The 18,813-nt window shown below is 38.5% G+C and overlaps 1 protein-coding gene and 1 long non-coding RNA gene across 2 annotated transcripts; one reads left to right on the top strand and one right to left on the bottom strand.

Moving 5' to 3' along the window:
• On the bottom strand, nt 1-8,943 carry LOC139150343 (uncharacterized). The gene is made up of 4 exons (XR_011556223.1): nt 8,729-8,943; nt 7,583-7,760; nt 4,382-4,542; nt 1-1,189 (listed from the first exon to the last, which is right to left on the bottom strand). It is a non-coding gene; the product is annotated as an uncharacterized lncRNA (long non-coding RNA).
• A 6,857-nt stretch (nt 8,944-15,800) lies between these two features.
• LOC139150300 (phospholipase A1-like) lies at nt 15,801-18,809 on the top strand. Its single transcript, XM_070722591.1, has one exon. It carries the CDS (start codon nt 15,988-15,990, stop codon nt 17,161-17,163), a length of 1,176 nt encoding a protein of 391 aa, XP_070578692.1. The 5' UTR covers nt 15,801-15,987; the 3' UTR covers nt 17,164-18,809.
• Nucleotides 18,810-18,813: the final 4 nt, after the last annotated feature.

The following is an 18,813-nucleotide window of genomic DNA, read 5'->3' as shown; positions in this document are numbered from 1 at the left end:
CACGTTGAAATGAGATTTTATTCAGTTCACAACCATCGCTTGTAGTATCCACGTGATAACTGCTTCTAAATTATCCGATGGCATTACATTTAATATCTATTTTCAATATTTGTGTTTTAAAAGGTGGATAAACATCATATGATCATAAAAATTACATCGTACATGGTGCAATACCTCACAACTCAATAATAACTTAAAATAGCATCTACCTTCAAAATAAAAGCAGACTTAACTGAGAAGTTATGCGCCAACGAATTTATGATTTAGGGGAGACACCGTGTCCCGCCATTTTTCATTTTTGTTAATACTTTATTTTGTGCACGATGGCATCAATATATTGTATGAATACGTACAATCGTGATTTGTTCTTGACAAATGATGAAGCCGAGTCATGGAACAATGACGCAATTCGCTCTCGTTCGGGTCCTGCCATGATTACTCTGACCAAGTTCAATCCCCGTGTTTAGTCGCGTAAACGACATTGGAGTGCGTGGAAATGCAATGGTCTAATGAAATTGTCCATGAATTCATAAACTTGTGTTTATTAAGGATAAACGTGCATATGAGTTATGACTGTGGAGATTGCAACAAACTATTTTATGAATGTAAAAGCTTCCATGTTAAAGGTATACAGTCACCTGTAATCTACATATGCTCATATATGGTCAAAGGGGCATTCCTTTGTATTCAAAATGCCCATGTGAGGGCGCTGTTTTTAAAAAGCGGCCACCCGCTTAAAGTCTGTCATAGGTTAGATTTTCTCTTTCCATAGTAACTGTGGCAAAATTGGAACAGGTGGCAGTATACCTTTAAACTGCCACTCGAATACGAAATTTGTGAAAGGAGAGATGAAACTTGTGACAAAAAATGTCGGTAAACGAAGAATAAGAAAGTACACGTGTACATTGGTGGGATTTCGATTAGTATAATATTTTATCAGAAATTTTATGAAACTCATCTCTACACTCTGCATGATAATTTGAATAATGAAGGTTTCGTTTTAGCTCTGATAGGATATTATATAAGATACAATCTTTTCGGTGATCCAGTATTTTCATCGCAGTGACATTGCCGACCTGACCAGCGTTGTGGGTAGTGTAGGCTGGTGGCTGCTGAGTGTTGTAATACGGAGCAGCAGTTGATGACACATTACCCGATATTACCGTGGCGACTGGTGCAGCCTGGGAATCTGTCAGAGAGCAGACGATTGTTATTTTCATGAATTTACAATATTGCGATAGTCAAAACAGTCAAATATACAGTATCCTACGTCCAATTCTCGGAAATGATATTCGAATAAATTAAATAAGAACACAATGATATTGTTTTGTTACATGTAACAAGGCCGAGCAGAGTCACTGCTTTTTAAGAGTTGTTAAAAGTTCATTGTTTCTGATTAGTAGCTACTTCGGCTATTCAAAGACTGAGGAGTCTTTCTGTAACGTCGCGTTATCGCTGTCTCCATATATGAAAGAAATCGAAAACTGCAAACCGCAGGATAGGTGTAGGTATCACGAATCGGGTGCCGTCCTGGAAAGCAACATCTCAAGAAAGCGCTTTTTATGTGACCGTAGGGGCGTGTGGCTTAGTTCAGCTGTCCACAGTCCCTCCACCACCTATGTGCGCGGACGGACTATAGACTGAGTTCGTCTGTCCATGGTCCCTCCACACACATAGTGTACGGCGGGATTGTAGTCTGTTTCACCTTCAGGGTCGGACAAAAAAGTTTATATCATGATCATACGTCATTTTCCAAAAGTAACGTTTTGAAGTACGAATGTAGTGACCCAATGCTGATGACATAAACAATATTGAAGTACAAAAATTCGTGCATTCCAAAAACGTTGATCCGCTTCCTTGTAAGATTGTACCTCTCGCAAATGTGCACAAACATGATGGCACCGGAATGACATAAAATAATATAACAATTTTACGCGGGCTGTTCCCGATCAACGTAAGTAGCCAGGCTGGAAAGTCGGTGAGTATAATCAAAATTCAATCATGAATTCACTTCGAAGATGCCTATCATTTATTTTGAAAGTAAGAAGGTGTTACAGTGGCGGAGCCAGAATTAAAGATTTGAATCAGGTGATCAGATTTGTCATGTGGACAACAATGATAGGGTACATTCGCCTAGGCAATAATACGATACTAGCTTCCTATTATCACAGTCACCTGTGGTCTATTCCGCTATGGGTCTATGCGCTCCATAGATGTGTGTACACAAGTCTATGGGGCGCATAGACTCAGAGCGGAATAGAACACAGGTGACTATGTTATCAACATCATCTGGCAACTCTGTTGTTTCAGAAAGCACTGCATCGAGCTAAGCATAAAGGCATACGTTGAATGCACAGGGAAAAGCAGTCAGTCCCGTAGAGTTGGGGAGGGCTGGTTGGGGTTCTTTGTGCAAAGGTTTATTTTATTTTATTAATTTTGACTGTGGCGTTTAATTTCCAAACCGCCTGGCTGCTTTTTTATTACTACAAGTAATTTTATTAATTTTGACTTCGATATTAACTGTGGTGTTGATTTTATTAATTCGCTGATACGGACAGCCGATTAGCCAGTTGGCAATGTTTGTGGAGCAAGTAAAGTGGCTATACACAGGTTGGAGAGGAGATAAGAACTTTTAGGTAATGAGGAAAGAAGTCAGATATTTTGGAATCGAAATATATATTTGAAATATCATAGTCAAAATTATATAAATAAAATAGCCCGTTGCATAAAGAGCCCCACCCCTCCCAAACCCTGAGGACTGACTGCTTTTCCTGTGGTTTCACATTTATCAGAGCAAGGTCAAAAGACAAATTTCAAACAAACAGGCCGTGAACGCCATGTAATCATCGGTAAACTTAACTCATAATATGAGGTTATTAGGAAAATACAGCAAAGGACATTGACGCAGCGTATGGCTCGACGCAAAGTGGAGGTCAATGCGCCATTGAATGTCCGAGTGCTTCCTACAATCTCCGAGTGCTTCCTACGAAGTGTTTACGCTTTCACTCTCTTACTGATTAACTGCGGAACCAATGTCGGCGGTACAACGAAATGCATTCCCACCCACAGGCGTTTGGCACATTGCTGGGATAATAATCGTATTTAATATGTAGAATGTCTATATACGACTTGATTATTCAATAAAAGAATCACCGTACGTGATATTAGTGTAGGCCTATAGGCCTACATGTTGACTGGCATTATACACGAATGGCTATGGCTGCCTGGCTCGGGCCCGGCGAACGCACTGCATAATCATCAATGTGTAGAATGTCTACATGACTTGATTTTTAGTAAAGAATAACGGTACGTGATATTACTGTACATGTGAGCTAGCTTAACCGAGCGGCTGTAGAGCTCTGCAGGGCTTTGGTCCGGCTTGGGCCCGTTGTCCACCGCTGCACAGACAAGATGGAAAGGTAAGAAAGCTTTTCACCGCCCGATTTCATAAATCAGCGAAATTCACAAACTCTGAGCGTTTCCGGTGATAAAAACTGGTCAACGGTCAGATGGTTGCATAAGCAATCGATCGACTGACCTCTTTTGCCTAAAATCATACCTTACCCTATGCTACTGGCGAGAAATCGTCCTGAAATCAGCTGGGCACACCAACCCAGCGCCGGCCATTTTGAATCAGCTGCATGCAATGTACGCGTCCAATGAGAGAAGAGCGACAATACGTCATCTGCCAAGGGTTGTATGCAGTCATACAGCTCATTCAAAATGGCCGGCGCTGGGTTGGTGTGCCCAGCCGATTTCAGGACGATTTCTCGCCAGTAGCATAGGGTAAGGTATGATTTTAGGCAAAAGAGGTCAGTCGATCGATTGCTTATGCAACCATCTGACCGTTGACCAGTTTTTAATCACCGGAAACGCTCAGAGTTCGTGAATTTCGCTGATTTATGAAATCGGGCGGTGAAAAGCTTTCTTACCTTTCCATCTTGTCTGTGCAGCGGTGGACAACGGGCCCAAGCCAGACCAAAGCCCTGCAGAGCTCTACAGCCGCTCGGTTAAGCTAGCTCACATATACAGTAATATCACATACCGTTATTCTTTATTAAATAATCAAGTCATGTAGACATTCTACACATTGATGATTATGCAGTGCGTTCGCCGGGCCCGAGCCAGGCAGCCATAGCCATTCGTGTATAATGCCAGTCAACATGTAGGCCTATAGGCCTACACTAATATCACGTACAGTGATTCTTTTATTGAATAATCAAGTCGTATATAGACATTCTGCATATTAAATACGATTATTATCCCAGCAATGTGCCAAACGCCTGTGTTCCCACCGCCAAGAAAAGCTCGTTTCGTCTCATGGAAGAGACTGCCCTGCCCCGAACGACGGGTCATCTGGGCTACAACATGTGGTACTTACGATAAACAATGAGTTATGTAGTTGTTCGGCGGTTACCGGCAGCAGCACGGCGTCGACAGCATACACATTTGATTACGATTACAGCGATTATGACGATGATACCGCTCACTGCAACTGCTACGGCAACCGATTTCAACTTGTCTGCAGCAGCATCAGAAAATCTGCAGAGAAAGTTGGTAGTGAATAACTACATTGCCAAATTTTCGTCTTACAGGAGGTGCTCAAACCTCGTTGAGTTAAAATTCATCAACTGAATCATCATAATCTTAATGTCGAGTGTATTTTTAGAAAAAATCGCCATTACAACAAATATTTCGAGTTCTGAATCTCACCCCAGAATAAATTTAGAGTCCAACATAACCGTATAACTATATTGCTTACCATTACACACACAGCCTTGTAAGTGGTTTCACGCATCATAGTGGTTAGAAATGCGGTACATTTGAATGTTTTAAATTTCAGATACAGGACAGGACAAAAGTAGGACAATCTTGACACGTCGAGTGAAAACAACGATACCCAAGTAATTTTCACTGGACATTTCGTTGTATTGAGGAGACCAATTTCACAATGAAATTATAGTTTTGGAAGGCCCAGGATACTGGCACATAGAAATTTTAATGGTAAGGATAAGGAAAGCAGTCGTTAAACTTCGGCGATAGTTCTTCCGTCGGCTTGTGCTTTTGTGTACATACAACTGCGCATGGAGGATATTTTTATTTACAAAATCACCGACTGATTGTTTGCTTGTTGATATCATTTCTGCTTGATGATACGATTTGCTGACATTTTGAACGTAAACTTTTGCGGTTTTTCCCCCAGAAATTGAAAAAAATGTGTCAAAGTTTGAATGCTTTGATGGATCTGATATACTACGGTCTTGTAAAATTTTAATCAAACTTTGAACAAAAATGCGTAAGTGTAGCCCACTCTAAATTAATAAATCAAACGTTTCAATGTTCTACAGATCCTCTTCAAATTCTGAGCTTTGAAAATCGTACATGTCGTAATGGGTTGTTACGCTTTCCTGATGAAATGAACTGAATCAGTCCAAAAGTAGTGGTGACATGTTGCGATTGAGTTGTTCGATTCAAAAAGCTCTTTGCAGTGAGTTCGATTCCATAGTCTATGAAATCTAAGATTTCAAACAATAAAGCGGGAGGCTATGAACTTCAACAAGCGCATGCCAAATTTATAGTGTTGGATCTTTCCTGTCACTGTTATCCCATCGCTGAGACACTGTACATTCCAATGTCTACTTTCTGCTGACCTTGCATGGCCGAAAGCAACATTATTATACTAGAGATTCAGTCATCATTATCAAATCAACGAGAAATTATAGCATTTAATTTTCCATCGACGAGAAGCATGAAATATTTTATTTTAATTTTCAAAATGACCCCATAATATCTGGAATGTAGGAAAGACTTCTGAAGCTTTAGGAACTTTTACTTTTAACACATCCACTACGGACTACAGTTAGGCTACCGTTAGAATGATATGCAATGATACAGACTCATCTGTGCAGACATACTGCATTGTCCTGCTTAATATGAGCTTTCGACAACTATTAGCCGGACCCCACATCATCGAAAGACGTATGTGGTCTCATTTATCACATCCGGTTTGAGGGTTGTGAAGATAATATATGCAAAATGGACTATATCGGAGAAACAAAGAATCTTTGTGGGGATAATGAATGTGAAATGGACTATATATATATCGGAGAAACGGAACGACCCTTACAAGCCCGAGTGAAAGAACATCGGCGTTCAAGTCGTCACTTCGGAGGTTTCTAAACATATTCACAATGATTCCCCCGGTCATAATTTCATGGTAGAAAATGTGAAAATCTTGGATCGAGAGCTGGACTGGCCTAAGAAGGGTGTTATGGAAGCTATATACATAAGAACAAATTAATCTACGTTGATTGACCAGAATGATGGACGGTCTCAACTGCTTCTAATGTGGGATATTATTTTATGAGCACGCACGAGCAGTGGTGTGAATCAACACATTCGCAAAAGACAACTGAATACTATCGAAACTCTAGAAAGAGAAATAATTCTATAGTGCCATGGTGCAGAGCAACATATTTAGCGACGGGGAAATGGAGTTATGCTATGATTATCATTATTGCGCTCACAGCCGGAAAGATCGTACCATGCAGTGCAAGCAACATCGTTTTCATCGACAAGCATTGTAATTAGATGTCTTTAGAGCTGACATCCTCTTTCAGCAAAGTTAGATTTGATTGGATAGCGAGCCGGACTGGTCTAAGAGAAGTGTTATGGAAGCTATATACATGGTGGTGGACGGTATCAGCTGCCTCGAATCCGGGATAATATTTTAAGGTCACGCATGCGTAGTGATGCTAATCAGCACCAGTGATAAAGACCGTGACGACTGGATAGTTGTCGAAAGCTGTGGATAGAGAAATAATTCTTCGGTGCAGTACAAAGTATTTAGCTACAAGGATATTGAGAAGAAAATATCAGATGTTCTCCGGTAGATTCGGAGATGTTGTTTTGAAACATGGTATCTTTGCTGCTCAAATGATGAGTTACAACATTCCTTGCTTTGACTTATAACAGCCACTTGGTTGCTTTGTCTAACTACAGGAAATGTGTCACTCTGGAGCAATCTTGACGGGTGTAGCATGCTAGCAGGATGTGCTTATCTCTAGTACTGACATCTAGTTCTACCACTAAACAGAGGTTCAAGAGGACCATATTATTGTTGTCTTTTTCTCCTTTTTTCCCCATGGACGCCTTATATAATTAATCTACCTTGAATGATACTATTATCAGACCCATTTTGAGGTCATATTACTACTTCGATCCAGTCTTTATTAATTAGAGTGTCCACATATCACATCTAATGTTAAGAACGCAGATCTCAATCACATCGAAGTGAAATACATAAATGAATACGTTTGGCCGCGTCCATTCGCTTTTGGTGACAATTGTTTTAGTATTTTTGGACTGTAATTATCGGTTTCGGAATTCTGCCAGATTCCTTTTGTTGATGAAGGGAAAACGGAGTACCACCCGAGCAAAATAAACACCATTCGGTAAAGGTTGTTGCAGGTAAAACATTTCAAAGTCGTCCCAGCTCAAGTGTGTCCAGGGACCAGGATTGAGTACGCGCATGAGTGACGTGGAAATAACAGTTAACAAGTTTTCTTTTTAAAATACTCACTCAGTATCATCATTATCATCATCATCATCATCATCATCTGATAACCAATTATCATCATCATCATCTGAAAACCAAGTAGTTAAGTTACAACAAAAATTGTCTCTGCAGCAGTAGTCTCCGTCAATGTCAAAATCAGACAGGCAATCAAAATCAGTATGACATGGATAATCCCGTGACTCTGAAATAAAACGATAATGAAACTTCGATCATAAATGCTTGTCACTATATGCCTTGGCTTCTTGCAGCTATAGAAGGAAAATGATTCAAGAACACACGTTTATGGAGAAGTAACGATATTAAGGCAGATTTATTAAGTATTACAGACACTTTACAAGCAAGCTAAACATTAAAAATGATTACAGAGACAGTGTCAATCACACAAAACTCTCACATCACTACCGACACTAACGGTTAACTACCATAACGTTGGAGTCAACGAATCGGTCAGATTGTCATTGTGCACTTTCTGTACAGTTATTGATATCATTTGATAAGACTCAGCCTTGAGTTCATCTGAGTTCTCTGGTATTGCTTCGGATATGCAAATATGTTAGTGTGTTTTATTTGATATTCATGTTTTCATATATCTATCCAGTTTCAAGCGACTTGTATCGGCTATGAAAAGGGATGAGAGGCGATAAACCTCTGGTTGTAAACGGAATAGTGTTTCAGGGGTCGTCTGGCAACTACCATAACAAAACCCCTATTTACAAGTTTTCCATACAAGCATACAAGTAAACACAGCAAAACATACAAGCAAACATAGAAAAGCATACAAGAAAGCTGTGTTCACAAACACCGACTCTTGACTCTCATTGTCGTTTTTGTCCGAAAATTTACAATAGTTCTTGAGTATGAAAAGGAAGATTACAAACAGCATGTGTTGCGAACGATGTTGCAAACCCCTTTTAAATATGTTTGTCCCGCTATTTGTATGAAAGCATAAAATAATACACGGCATGCCATTCGCGATTTTGCACAACCTCTTCGGGATCGAGTTTAATCGATTCGACAAAGTGAAAGTTAAGTTGGAAAGTCGTGAAAACACACTCGTCGCGTTGTCACGTGAGACGAGAGAGGTTCCCAGATTCAGGTGAAAGGTTTTGACAAAATTGTAAGAGACTATCAATACGACATTTCTCATACCTGCATACAGCATTAAAAGCGATACCGAGAGAATACACATTTTCAAAATGGTGTCCATGTTGTGAACGTAGATTGCTTCGTTGTCCTGGCGATGTTCCACTGCACGAACGAGTACGAAAGCTTATTCGTCGTGTTTCCGAGCATTGAACATGACATTCAGCTTTCGTCACATGTTACATGGCGATGGCGAGGTGCTTAATCAATTACCTAATAATAATTTTCGTCACTTCCACTCTTCGTCATTAATATCATTATCATGTTTAGCTACCGCTTTCATGCTTTGTTATGGCATAATAGCTGTCGTATCCTCATTTTCGAATCAGGGGAGAGCTTCATATTTGACAGATAGTTATCCTTACTGTAAATGGGCGTGACCCTTTGTTTAAACATCTGGGACTTTTATTGATTTCCCCTAGGGGGAGTGGAGTACATAAAATTGGCGATTTCTGTTTTCAAGTATTCTGTTACAATTTTGATGCATATTTGTGTTTTCGTCGAAGATTAATTATCGAGGTTCTGCATATAAAACACCACCTCACTCTTAACTTGACAAAATACATAAAATAAATCATTGGATACTATATTTCATCACTTTATAAACTGCTTCAAGGTCGATTGCCCTCACGATAACGTTTTAAGTCACAATAAAAGTTTACCTTATGAGAACAATCTTAAAAATACAAAATGTGGTATGCATACGAAACAGGAACTTTTGAACCGTTAAATATGGCGAAAATTGAAAATCTGAGTCCCGTATCATTGGTCTTATTATAGAGCATGCAGTTCGTTAACTACACAGGAGGGTCTGTATTTTCCCTTTTTATTTGAATAGGTATTGTAAAACCTCTACAATAACCGACTGTGTAAAAATGGGAAATTAATGAATGGTGTAAAAACACGATTTTAATAAACATCACTTCAATGTTGGAGACTATTTGAACCGAATCGTTTTTATACCACTCACAAAGAAAACATCATTATATCCCAAAGGGTTGCAATCAAAATAAACACCAACGAACTTCTTTTTTCATTTGTTTGCACTGTAAGGAAGTATACATGTCCATATTCTCTAGTGCCATGTCATTAATGCCAGGTAGCATTTCATGATGAATAATATATAAAGGAAAGTGAAGAACGTTATTACAGTATTTCCAGCTTTGTCATACCTATTTATCTATTGTGAGCAAATTATGCCGATTGTTAAAGAGTGTCAATATTTATACCTATCCATGACAATACCTTTATCCGATGTTTCTGTTGTACTTGAAAAGAGTAGGCATAGTGTGAAAACAATCAGCATTTATCGAGTACATCATAAACATTGACAAAGTGGTGAATAATCAGCTTAATTTCAGGCAAGGCACTGAAACGTGACCAATGACTCAGTGAACAGGGTCCACAAAACGACTGCTATCCAGAAATACCATCCCAACTGATGATTCTACAGCCTTTTTACCTGTAACAATTTATTCAACATAAATCACTTGTGTAAAGCCACCTTGTTGTCCTTGCAAAGCATTTTTTCATTATACATTTTTCAACCAGTGACGACACTTGTGATTTTGTAACCTGAGCGACAGAAATCGTAGACGCCGTCGTTGAACGTCCCTCAGGGTCTGGTACAATCTGCACTTCAGAAGTTCGAACTGCAATTACCCGGAGAAAGTAGCAGCAGCTCACAATAATTGTTCGCCTTCATCATGGTGATTGGTTGTTCAAAATTTTAAATGGAGTCTTTACAAATGACGTATTTGCGTTCGCTTCCTGCCATGACTATTACGACAAAGTTAAGTCCCAGGGTTGATCACGTACATGACGTTTGAGTGTATGGCGATACAATATATAAGAAGAGAATTTTCAACGAAATCAGAAATACACCCTAACTGATCATCAAAGCTCTTATTATCAACGATAAACCCACAGTCACTGTGAAGATGACAACAAAGTAGTTTCAGAAATATAGTTGCTTCATGTCCAATTTAAAACTGTCACCTCGAATGAGAAATAACTAGAAGGAGAGAGATAAACTTGAGACCAAAATTATATTGTTAAATGAGAAGAGTACTCAAACAACCTTACGGCAAACACATAAACCTTCCTTAATACAAAACAAAAAACAAAACAAAACAAAATAAAACTATGTCGCTAAACGATGCAAAGATATTGAATGATGACACCTTTATGAGGCGTGAAAACGTAAAGGGATGATTGTCAAGTATGCTTTATAGCTGCCACAGAAACTAGAAAGAAAGAACTGCAGGTTTGTAAAACACCACTGCTACATTCAAGAAGTAAAAAAGGCGACCAGTCATCAAATTGCCAGTCGAATTATCCTAGAGAGAAGAATAATTTTTAAATGAGTATTTACTCTTCCAATAATTAATAAGTAACTTGGGAAACCACGACGGTAGATTTTGTCCAGTCTATCATAAACAGAAGATATTTTCCATTACTGAAATGGGTCTATGGTATGGAGGTAAAACAACTATAGCATTACAATGCATGACAACAATATGAATGGGCGTTATTGTAAAACTTCAAATGTGCGCAACGTTGACATTCCGAGGGAAAATTCGTATGTCGAATGAACAAGTACGTGAATTTTGATGGGATTGCTATAAGTAGAACATGGATTCGATATCACAAGCAGCTGATTGGATTTGATAAATGATCAGTATACGGCGCATAAAATTTGAATAATTCATTAGTAATTTGAACGAAAACAAAACATGGATGTCAAGAGGGTTGCAGGAGTCTTATCAGTGATCTAATACTTGATCGCAGTGACATTGCCGTCCTGACAAGCGTCATAGGTAGTGTAGGGCGGTGGCTGCGGGGTGTTGTAGTAAGGAGCAGCAGATGATGACATTTACTCGTCGTCACCATGGCGACTGGTGCATCCTGGGAATCTGTCAGAGAGCAGACGACACTTATATAAAAAACTCTAAATATTGTGATAGACTCAAAAGAACTCAAACATACGAAATAATATAAAGTATGCGCAAGGTATATCATTTTCTTAAAATTGTGACGAAATGTTTTTCGAATTCCCGAGCTCATTAACAACTGACGAATTTTCAGTTCAATAGGGAAATCTCTTAGTCTTGTTATTAACAGTGTTTGAACTAGGTAACAGGAGCACTCTATTATTCATGTCACAATGACAATGAGGTCGAATCGGTGGGAAGGTTGGTATGTAAATCCAAAAGCAAGTCGATTGTTTAGAAAGAATCTGGTATTGTATATCCAGTATCTAACCTATATATGAACATTTGAAAAGTGAAATAACCTTCACGATTCTATTTTCATTCCAATGAATAAAAACCCATTTTATTCAGCGTATTTTAGACACGACATCGCTAACGTATTCATAGCCATAACAAAATATGCTTTAATCGGAAATTTCCTTCGGTAAATAAATTTCAAATCACATGATATGATTTATTTTGATTATAATACTTCTTTTATTTTTTGTTTTATTGCAAAATAAATAGCCTTATAATTCTAAAAATACAAGAATCATTACAAAAATTCAAATATTATTCATTCTTATATAACACAAAGCGTCACTTTTCTAAAAAAAACGATGCAAATCGTAACATTCCAGGGAAATTCAAATGAATGGTAACCAAAATGCATTACTACCCGATTTGAATCAGTACCCACAATTATTTTTTGTCAGTTGAAAAATAAAAAAGGCGAAGTTACACTATTTTCATTCTTTAATGGTCGAAAGACTGCTAATTTCAATTGCTTTGCCCTGCCCGTCCCTCTAGTTAGTGGCCGATGGGCGACAGGCGATGTTAACCCTCAAAGGACTGTGGAACGTCTACCCCATCGGACGTAGCGAGACTACAAGTCCAAAACAATTAGAACATAATTATGTTTTAATAAAATGATTGAACCTTTATTCGAAATGGTTTTAATATTTTTTGTTAGTCTGATTTTAAATCTTCGAAATTAGGCTTTTGGTTTGGCCACGAATACCTAACGCAAAGAATGGTTAATTCAAACTTTTTTTCCGAAAAGCGAAAAATAAAAATTGGTATTTTATTTCATTTAAATGTAAACAGAACTTTAAAAGTAATTTTAGTCTTGAATTTTAATATTATAAACTTGACGCTAGATACAAACATTCTGAGGAAATCACAACCGAAGTAGTTTAATTATAAGAGAACAAAGTAAAGACAACAAATTCATATACACATTTATGCAAATCTTTAGGGATCTGTGATATTCGTCCATAAAAATTCTGGTTTTTATCAAACTTCCGAGTTTTCGAGATATTTTTCCTTCCATAAAGCAATCCCTACTCTTTATTCATATCAATAAAAATCAAAATAGTGTTCTTAGTAGTACGTCAGTAAATTATTTCAGAAAAACATTTGGCCACGTATCATAAATTTCGTTTAACTTTATATCATGAATCGAGACCTGTCTTCAAAAAACTAGTCTATGAAACGCACCAAGCAAAGAACACAAAATACATGTGACTTGAGGTCACATGATAGCGCCCTCTGTGTTGAGTGACTACAATCAATATGACAATGTCTGGTATCAATTCGACATTTGATTTTCTTCATTGTGTGTGTGTGTGTGTGGGGGGGGGGGTGTGGTGGGGTATATCAGCAAGCTATGCAAACTTTATTACGTATGCTTCGAGCTACAAAAAGTATAAACTTACACAAAGATGCTTTTGTCATACATTTGCAGTACGACGGATGCATGTCCAACGCCAAGCAGGAATGGATAAACGCATAGACAATAGGACTGTATAAACTGAAATGTCCACCGCACTAAAGCTGCTTTCGTCTCAAGAAAGGGACTGGCCTGCCTCGGGCGACGGATCATCTGGTCGATAACATGTAGTACTTAAGGTAAACAGAAGAGGTTGATGTTGGACCATTACTGTCAGCAGCAAAACGGAGTACATAGGTGCCAATCAATACAACGATTAAGACCATTAAACCAATCGTTCAAAATTTTATGGCCAGAATATTAGCCATATCTCTAAAGAGAAAGTCGATATTGAGCAAAAGTATGCTCAGTAAAAAATTGTAGAGACACTAGGTTCTCGTAAGATATATCGAGAGCCTCGTTAAGTTGAAATTTATCTGCTGGCGAGTTCAATACTTATTCTTGAGTAAATATCTTGAGTTCTGAATATATGCTCAGGACAAATATGAGTATCAAACATAACAGGGCTGTATTATACACCGAGATTTTATTTTTTTTGGCATCCAAAAGAAAACATTTCCAGCAGAATTCAGAAACTGACACTCTTTTACAATTATCTATCGATTACGATGGTGATTGGATCAGTTTTATCTACCCCCTTATTCTCAACAACTAAATACTAATGATTCTAAAAACTAATGATTCAACTGGATTCTGCGGTAAGACAAGCGTCACATACTTATGTGGTGGGAAAGAGACTTGTTCTCTTTTACTATACGAGGGATAAATTCTGGTTTTGAGTGATTGAAAACTGTCAAGTAACCTGAGATAAATACAAAAGAACAACCGTGTTTCTCGTGACACGTTTTAAAGAGAACTTAGTGGGGTACGTTCCGATTTTGCCTGATTTCAGTGATTTCATGGTGGTTGTTAGTCTAGTCTCTCGTCGGAGTAGTTTTGCCTTCGAACATTTTTGACCTTCGCCCATAAGCCAAAAATCCCCGAAGGCAAAAAGACTCAGGTGAGGGAGTAGACTATGGTTGTGTGGTATCCGCCACATTGGATTGTCTGCAAGCTAGTATGACGCTTCAGGGATAACTAGCGACCAGAGACAGTTTGGAAACGTTTCTACTGTCTGTGTAGCCACAGAGTTTAAGTGGTGTCACATCTTCTATTCCAAACCACCTATATACAACAAAACAAAACAGTCATATCCTCCTTGACTGTCTTCTATATGGCAAAACATATCTTACAGTCATGGGATGAGACGGCCAACCTGAAGAATCAATTTCAAATTCAAAGTGAAGAAAAGCATTGGTCGGGCTAAAAACGAAATGTAGGAAGTTAGCCACATCGGGCTGTAAACCTGTCGAAAAAGGTGATTGTTTCAAATTGGTAGACCTTCGGTTTGAAAACGTATTACACTATCGAAAATCATCCAAAAGTAAGGGGAAATATCAATTTATAATTAGTCAGTGAAACAGTGAAGTAATCGGATATGTTAGGATCAAACATATACTGAATCACTCAAGATAGATTCAAAAACACAACGATGGATTTCATCATGAATTTGTTTTCTCCAAACATATATATATATATATATATATATATATATATATATATATATATATATAATATATATATATAATTATATATATATATAAGAGCGTCCAAAGGATCCCCTAAAATGAAAGATGGTATGAAAATAGGGCGCTGGAAGGACGTGCCGCCGGAAAATGAAAAAAAAAACAAACCCATAACTGAAAGTAACTCTCGGTGTCTTATTTTTCACTTCATGTCTGCTGGCAATCTTTTAATCTGCCATCCTTGGCTGGACATTTTTTCGACGACAACCCGAATCTTCCAGCTCTCCTCAGGATATCAAACGGTCCACACCTGACTCCGACCCAGTCCTCATTATGTTTGTCACATTTACAATGCTGCTAGGAAAGACTTTGACGCTAGGGTATAGCTGTATAATTAATTGTTAATTACTAGATTAGCAGCTATCAGTTTGTTGTCTTAGAATTTTAGGTGTTGCCTCAAAGTAGCCTGATTAATGTTTAAGACTAAACGCGTAAATTTAAAAACAAAGTTCTAAACCTGATCAAGTGACTAACAAATACACCTGTCAGCTGTGACCCAGCGTCAAAATCGTTTCAAGCATCTCCTCACATACTATATCAAAACACTTGAACTGTTGCCATAGAGTTGATTAACAAAACAGTTTTGATGAGATAGTATTCACCTTATTATTATTATTATTATTATTATCTTTATATGTGCCTTGATTTCATCGTAAACAGCTTAGCAACGTTCGGAATGAGTCAATATTCTGAGTGTAACTTCACGACCCTTGACACATTGCCATGAATATGTAATATTGTACGCTTTGGCATGAATATTTAATATGAGAGCATCAGAGGGATGCAATACTTCATTTCAAACGCTTCCGGAAACATGTGCTTATCTGCTTGCAAGGGAACGAGTTCAAAGTCTCCGCAAAATGTAATGTATAAAAATCCTTAAAATATCGTAAGTTACGATCATCATGAACTGGATGGTTCGCTGACCGGGTCGTCATGGAGGGCATGGCGCTGTTCAGAATTCTCTGCATTTCATCGTGGCTTTGTAACATTCACGCCAACCAGCCTCACGACACGCCGTTCCGAGCATCCTACGAAACCTGGACGATTCCCGAATCTTCGACCCTTCCGAAACCATGGGAACTGTCCGACATAAAGCCGGAGCTTATAGCCTTCAGGAAGCACTGCAAAGGTTGGTTCTTCAATTTGATAGAGCCTGATTGCCAGAACATATCTATGCATCAAATTTACTCCGATTCAATGACGTCAGCGACGTTTTCTCAGCTGATTGATTTCATCGAAACTGACCGCCTCGTCTTCATCGTACACGGATTTACCGGCGATGTCACGAGCCAGTGGATGCACATCACCAAGGATGAAATTCTCAAGGTCAACCATCGCACCACTGTGATTCTCGTCGACTGGGGGCGTGGGGCCGCCCTCTGCTTCAGTGATTTCCGGAACATTTACAGCAGGCAGGTTGCGAACACCCAAGTCGTCGGAGAATGGCTTGGCATTGTGGCAAAGGCCGTCACACTGAGGCAGAGTAAGGTTGAAATATGGGGCATTGGTCACAGCTTAGGGGCCCATGTCTTGGCAAAAGCAGGGCGAGAGAGCGGAGCGTTCACCCGAATCACCGGTTTGGACCCCGCCGGGCCGTACATCGAGAACGACAATCAATACATCAGTTTGAGAAAGACTGACGCCACGTTTGTTGACGTCATCCACACTGATGGCTATCACAACACTCTGCTTCCTGATTTGCTGGGTCATTTCGGGACACTCATTCCCCTGGGAGATATCGACTTCTATCCCAATTACGGTTTCGATCAGCCTATGTCACCAGGGGGCAGATTCTCCAAGCGATGGCCTGTAGAGAGTCTTGGTCATAGCAGAGCTATCGAACTTTTCATTTGGAGTATCTCCCACCCCGAAGCATTTAAGACGAATTTGCAACTCGACGATATCCCGGCTTATAACAAACCGGTGACTAATTCATCGACTATGTACTGCAAGTCCTTGTTCTGGCCTTTCAATCTACTCTTACCAAATCAAGCGCAAATGGGTTATTACGCTGACAGAATATTTGGTTGCAAGACTGGATTGTTTTACTTGCCGACGACGGCTTCAGAGCCTTGGTCCTCAAATCTGAGCTTAAAGGTCAACCTCTGAAGCTTCATTAGTGGATGTTGTTTGTTTTGGTTTTTTTCTCAAGAAAATATGCAAATGTAACTCGCCAACTTAGGGCTGAGAGTGTAATATCAAATTTTAATATTAACAGCTGAAATCGTTTGGAAAAAAAAGGTCATTTGAATTGTACAAAATATTATGTGTTTGTCAGACTAATACTTAGTATTTCGACATCGGGGAGAAGAAGGGAAAGTATACGTAATTGTTTTCCTGAACAAATGTAATGAAGGAATTGACGATAGCTGTGAACTTGATAAAACACCAGTCGTTATATATATTCTACGAAAGAAACCTATGTTTACATTCATCTCCCTCCAGTGTGTTGGAATAGAGAGTATCAACCGTGCAAAAATACCTTGTGTATAATCTCAAATGACTTTTTGGTCTGAGGTTAATTTGAAATTACAGTAACAGTACTGTTGACAAAGAAATTCTAGTTCGAACTAAACTTCAGTTGTCAACGGCTAGCATCGGACATTAAACATAGACCATGTTGATGATAAATAGGACACCGTGCGTTTTATAGAGTGATTTTGAGAGTACAGCAATATTCTATTTTTACAACCAGAACAAAATAACGGAAATGAGTCAAGCTATCTTATAGTGACCGTAAATCTAGCCAAATACGTACCACGTAGAATAAAAAATTAGACTTTGGGCGTTATACAGTCGAGAGAAATAGCGTGTCAGACCTTAACTCCCAGTGTGTGGACCATAGAGCTCATCGCTCTGATTTGACGACAATGTTTGATGGATGAGATCATCAGATCGGCGGTGTTTCAAGTTTTTGATGATTCTTCAGACTCAACCACTTCTGCAACCCACCATTAGAACAAAAGCAGGTTTAGCAAATTGATATTTTACTGGCGATATTTTTTTTTCTGAAGTCTGCGGGTTAAACATTTCATAAAATCGAGAGAAAGTACAATAATTCTGCAGCGCATGGTCAAAATTTCCAGTAGAGTTCTCGAAATTAAACTGAATATACACGAGACTGTACAACATAAAGTTTCAAAGGCATACTATTCATATTCAGGGGGAATAAATTTAAGAGAAATTTTCAAGAGTAAACAGAATGCTCGTTGTGATTTGCACATTGCTCATATATGCTTTAAGGTAGCACACGCTCCGAAAATGAAAGACTTGAACTTTTGCTCAAATTTTTTTTAAAACTTTCTTACCAAATTAAGATTAAAAATCAGGGGTCACCATGCAAATTTTGGTACTAGAGAAACAAATTAAATTACTTGACATTTACAGACATTTTAAGTTCAAAATGGCCACCATTCCTGAGATAATTCTATAGGAAAAAATAAAATTTTCGATTTTCAAAAAACTATGACGGAAAATTTGTTTCTTACGCCAGGAGCTATAAAATGAGCCCCAACAAATGATAGATCACAAAAGAATTGCAAAAAATTGAAAGTTCGAATATCTGTCTCCGAGGTAATTTCGTTACAGCCAAGATGCAATGATACCCTCACCCGTCAAACGACTTCAATGCCACATGAAAATTTAGCAATGCAGAAAAGCTTTAGTTATGAGAGCTGTTTGCGTTTTGTATGAATGCAAGTCCTTTTCATGGTATAAATCGTAAAAGGTTTCAGACGTTCGTAAATATAAGTCGGTATA

This window comes from Ptychodera flava, chromosome 14 (assembly GCF_041260155.1).
Source record: "Ptychodera flava strain L36383 chromosome 14, AS_Pfla_20210202, whole genome shotgun sequence".
Lineage (NCBI taxonomy): Eukaryota > Metazoa > Hemichordata > Enteropneusta > Ptychoderidae > Ptychodera > Ptychodera flava.
This window is presented reverse-complemented; position numbering and strand designations above follow the sequence as displayed.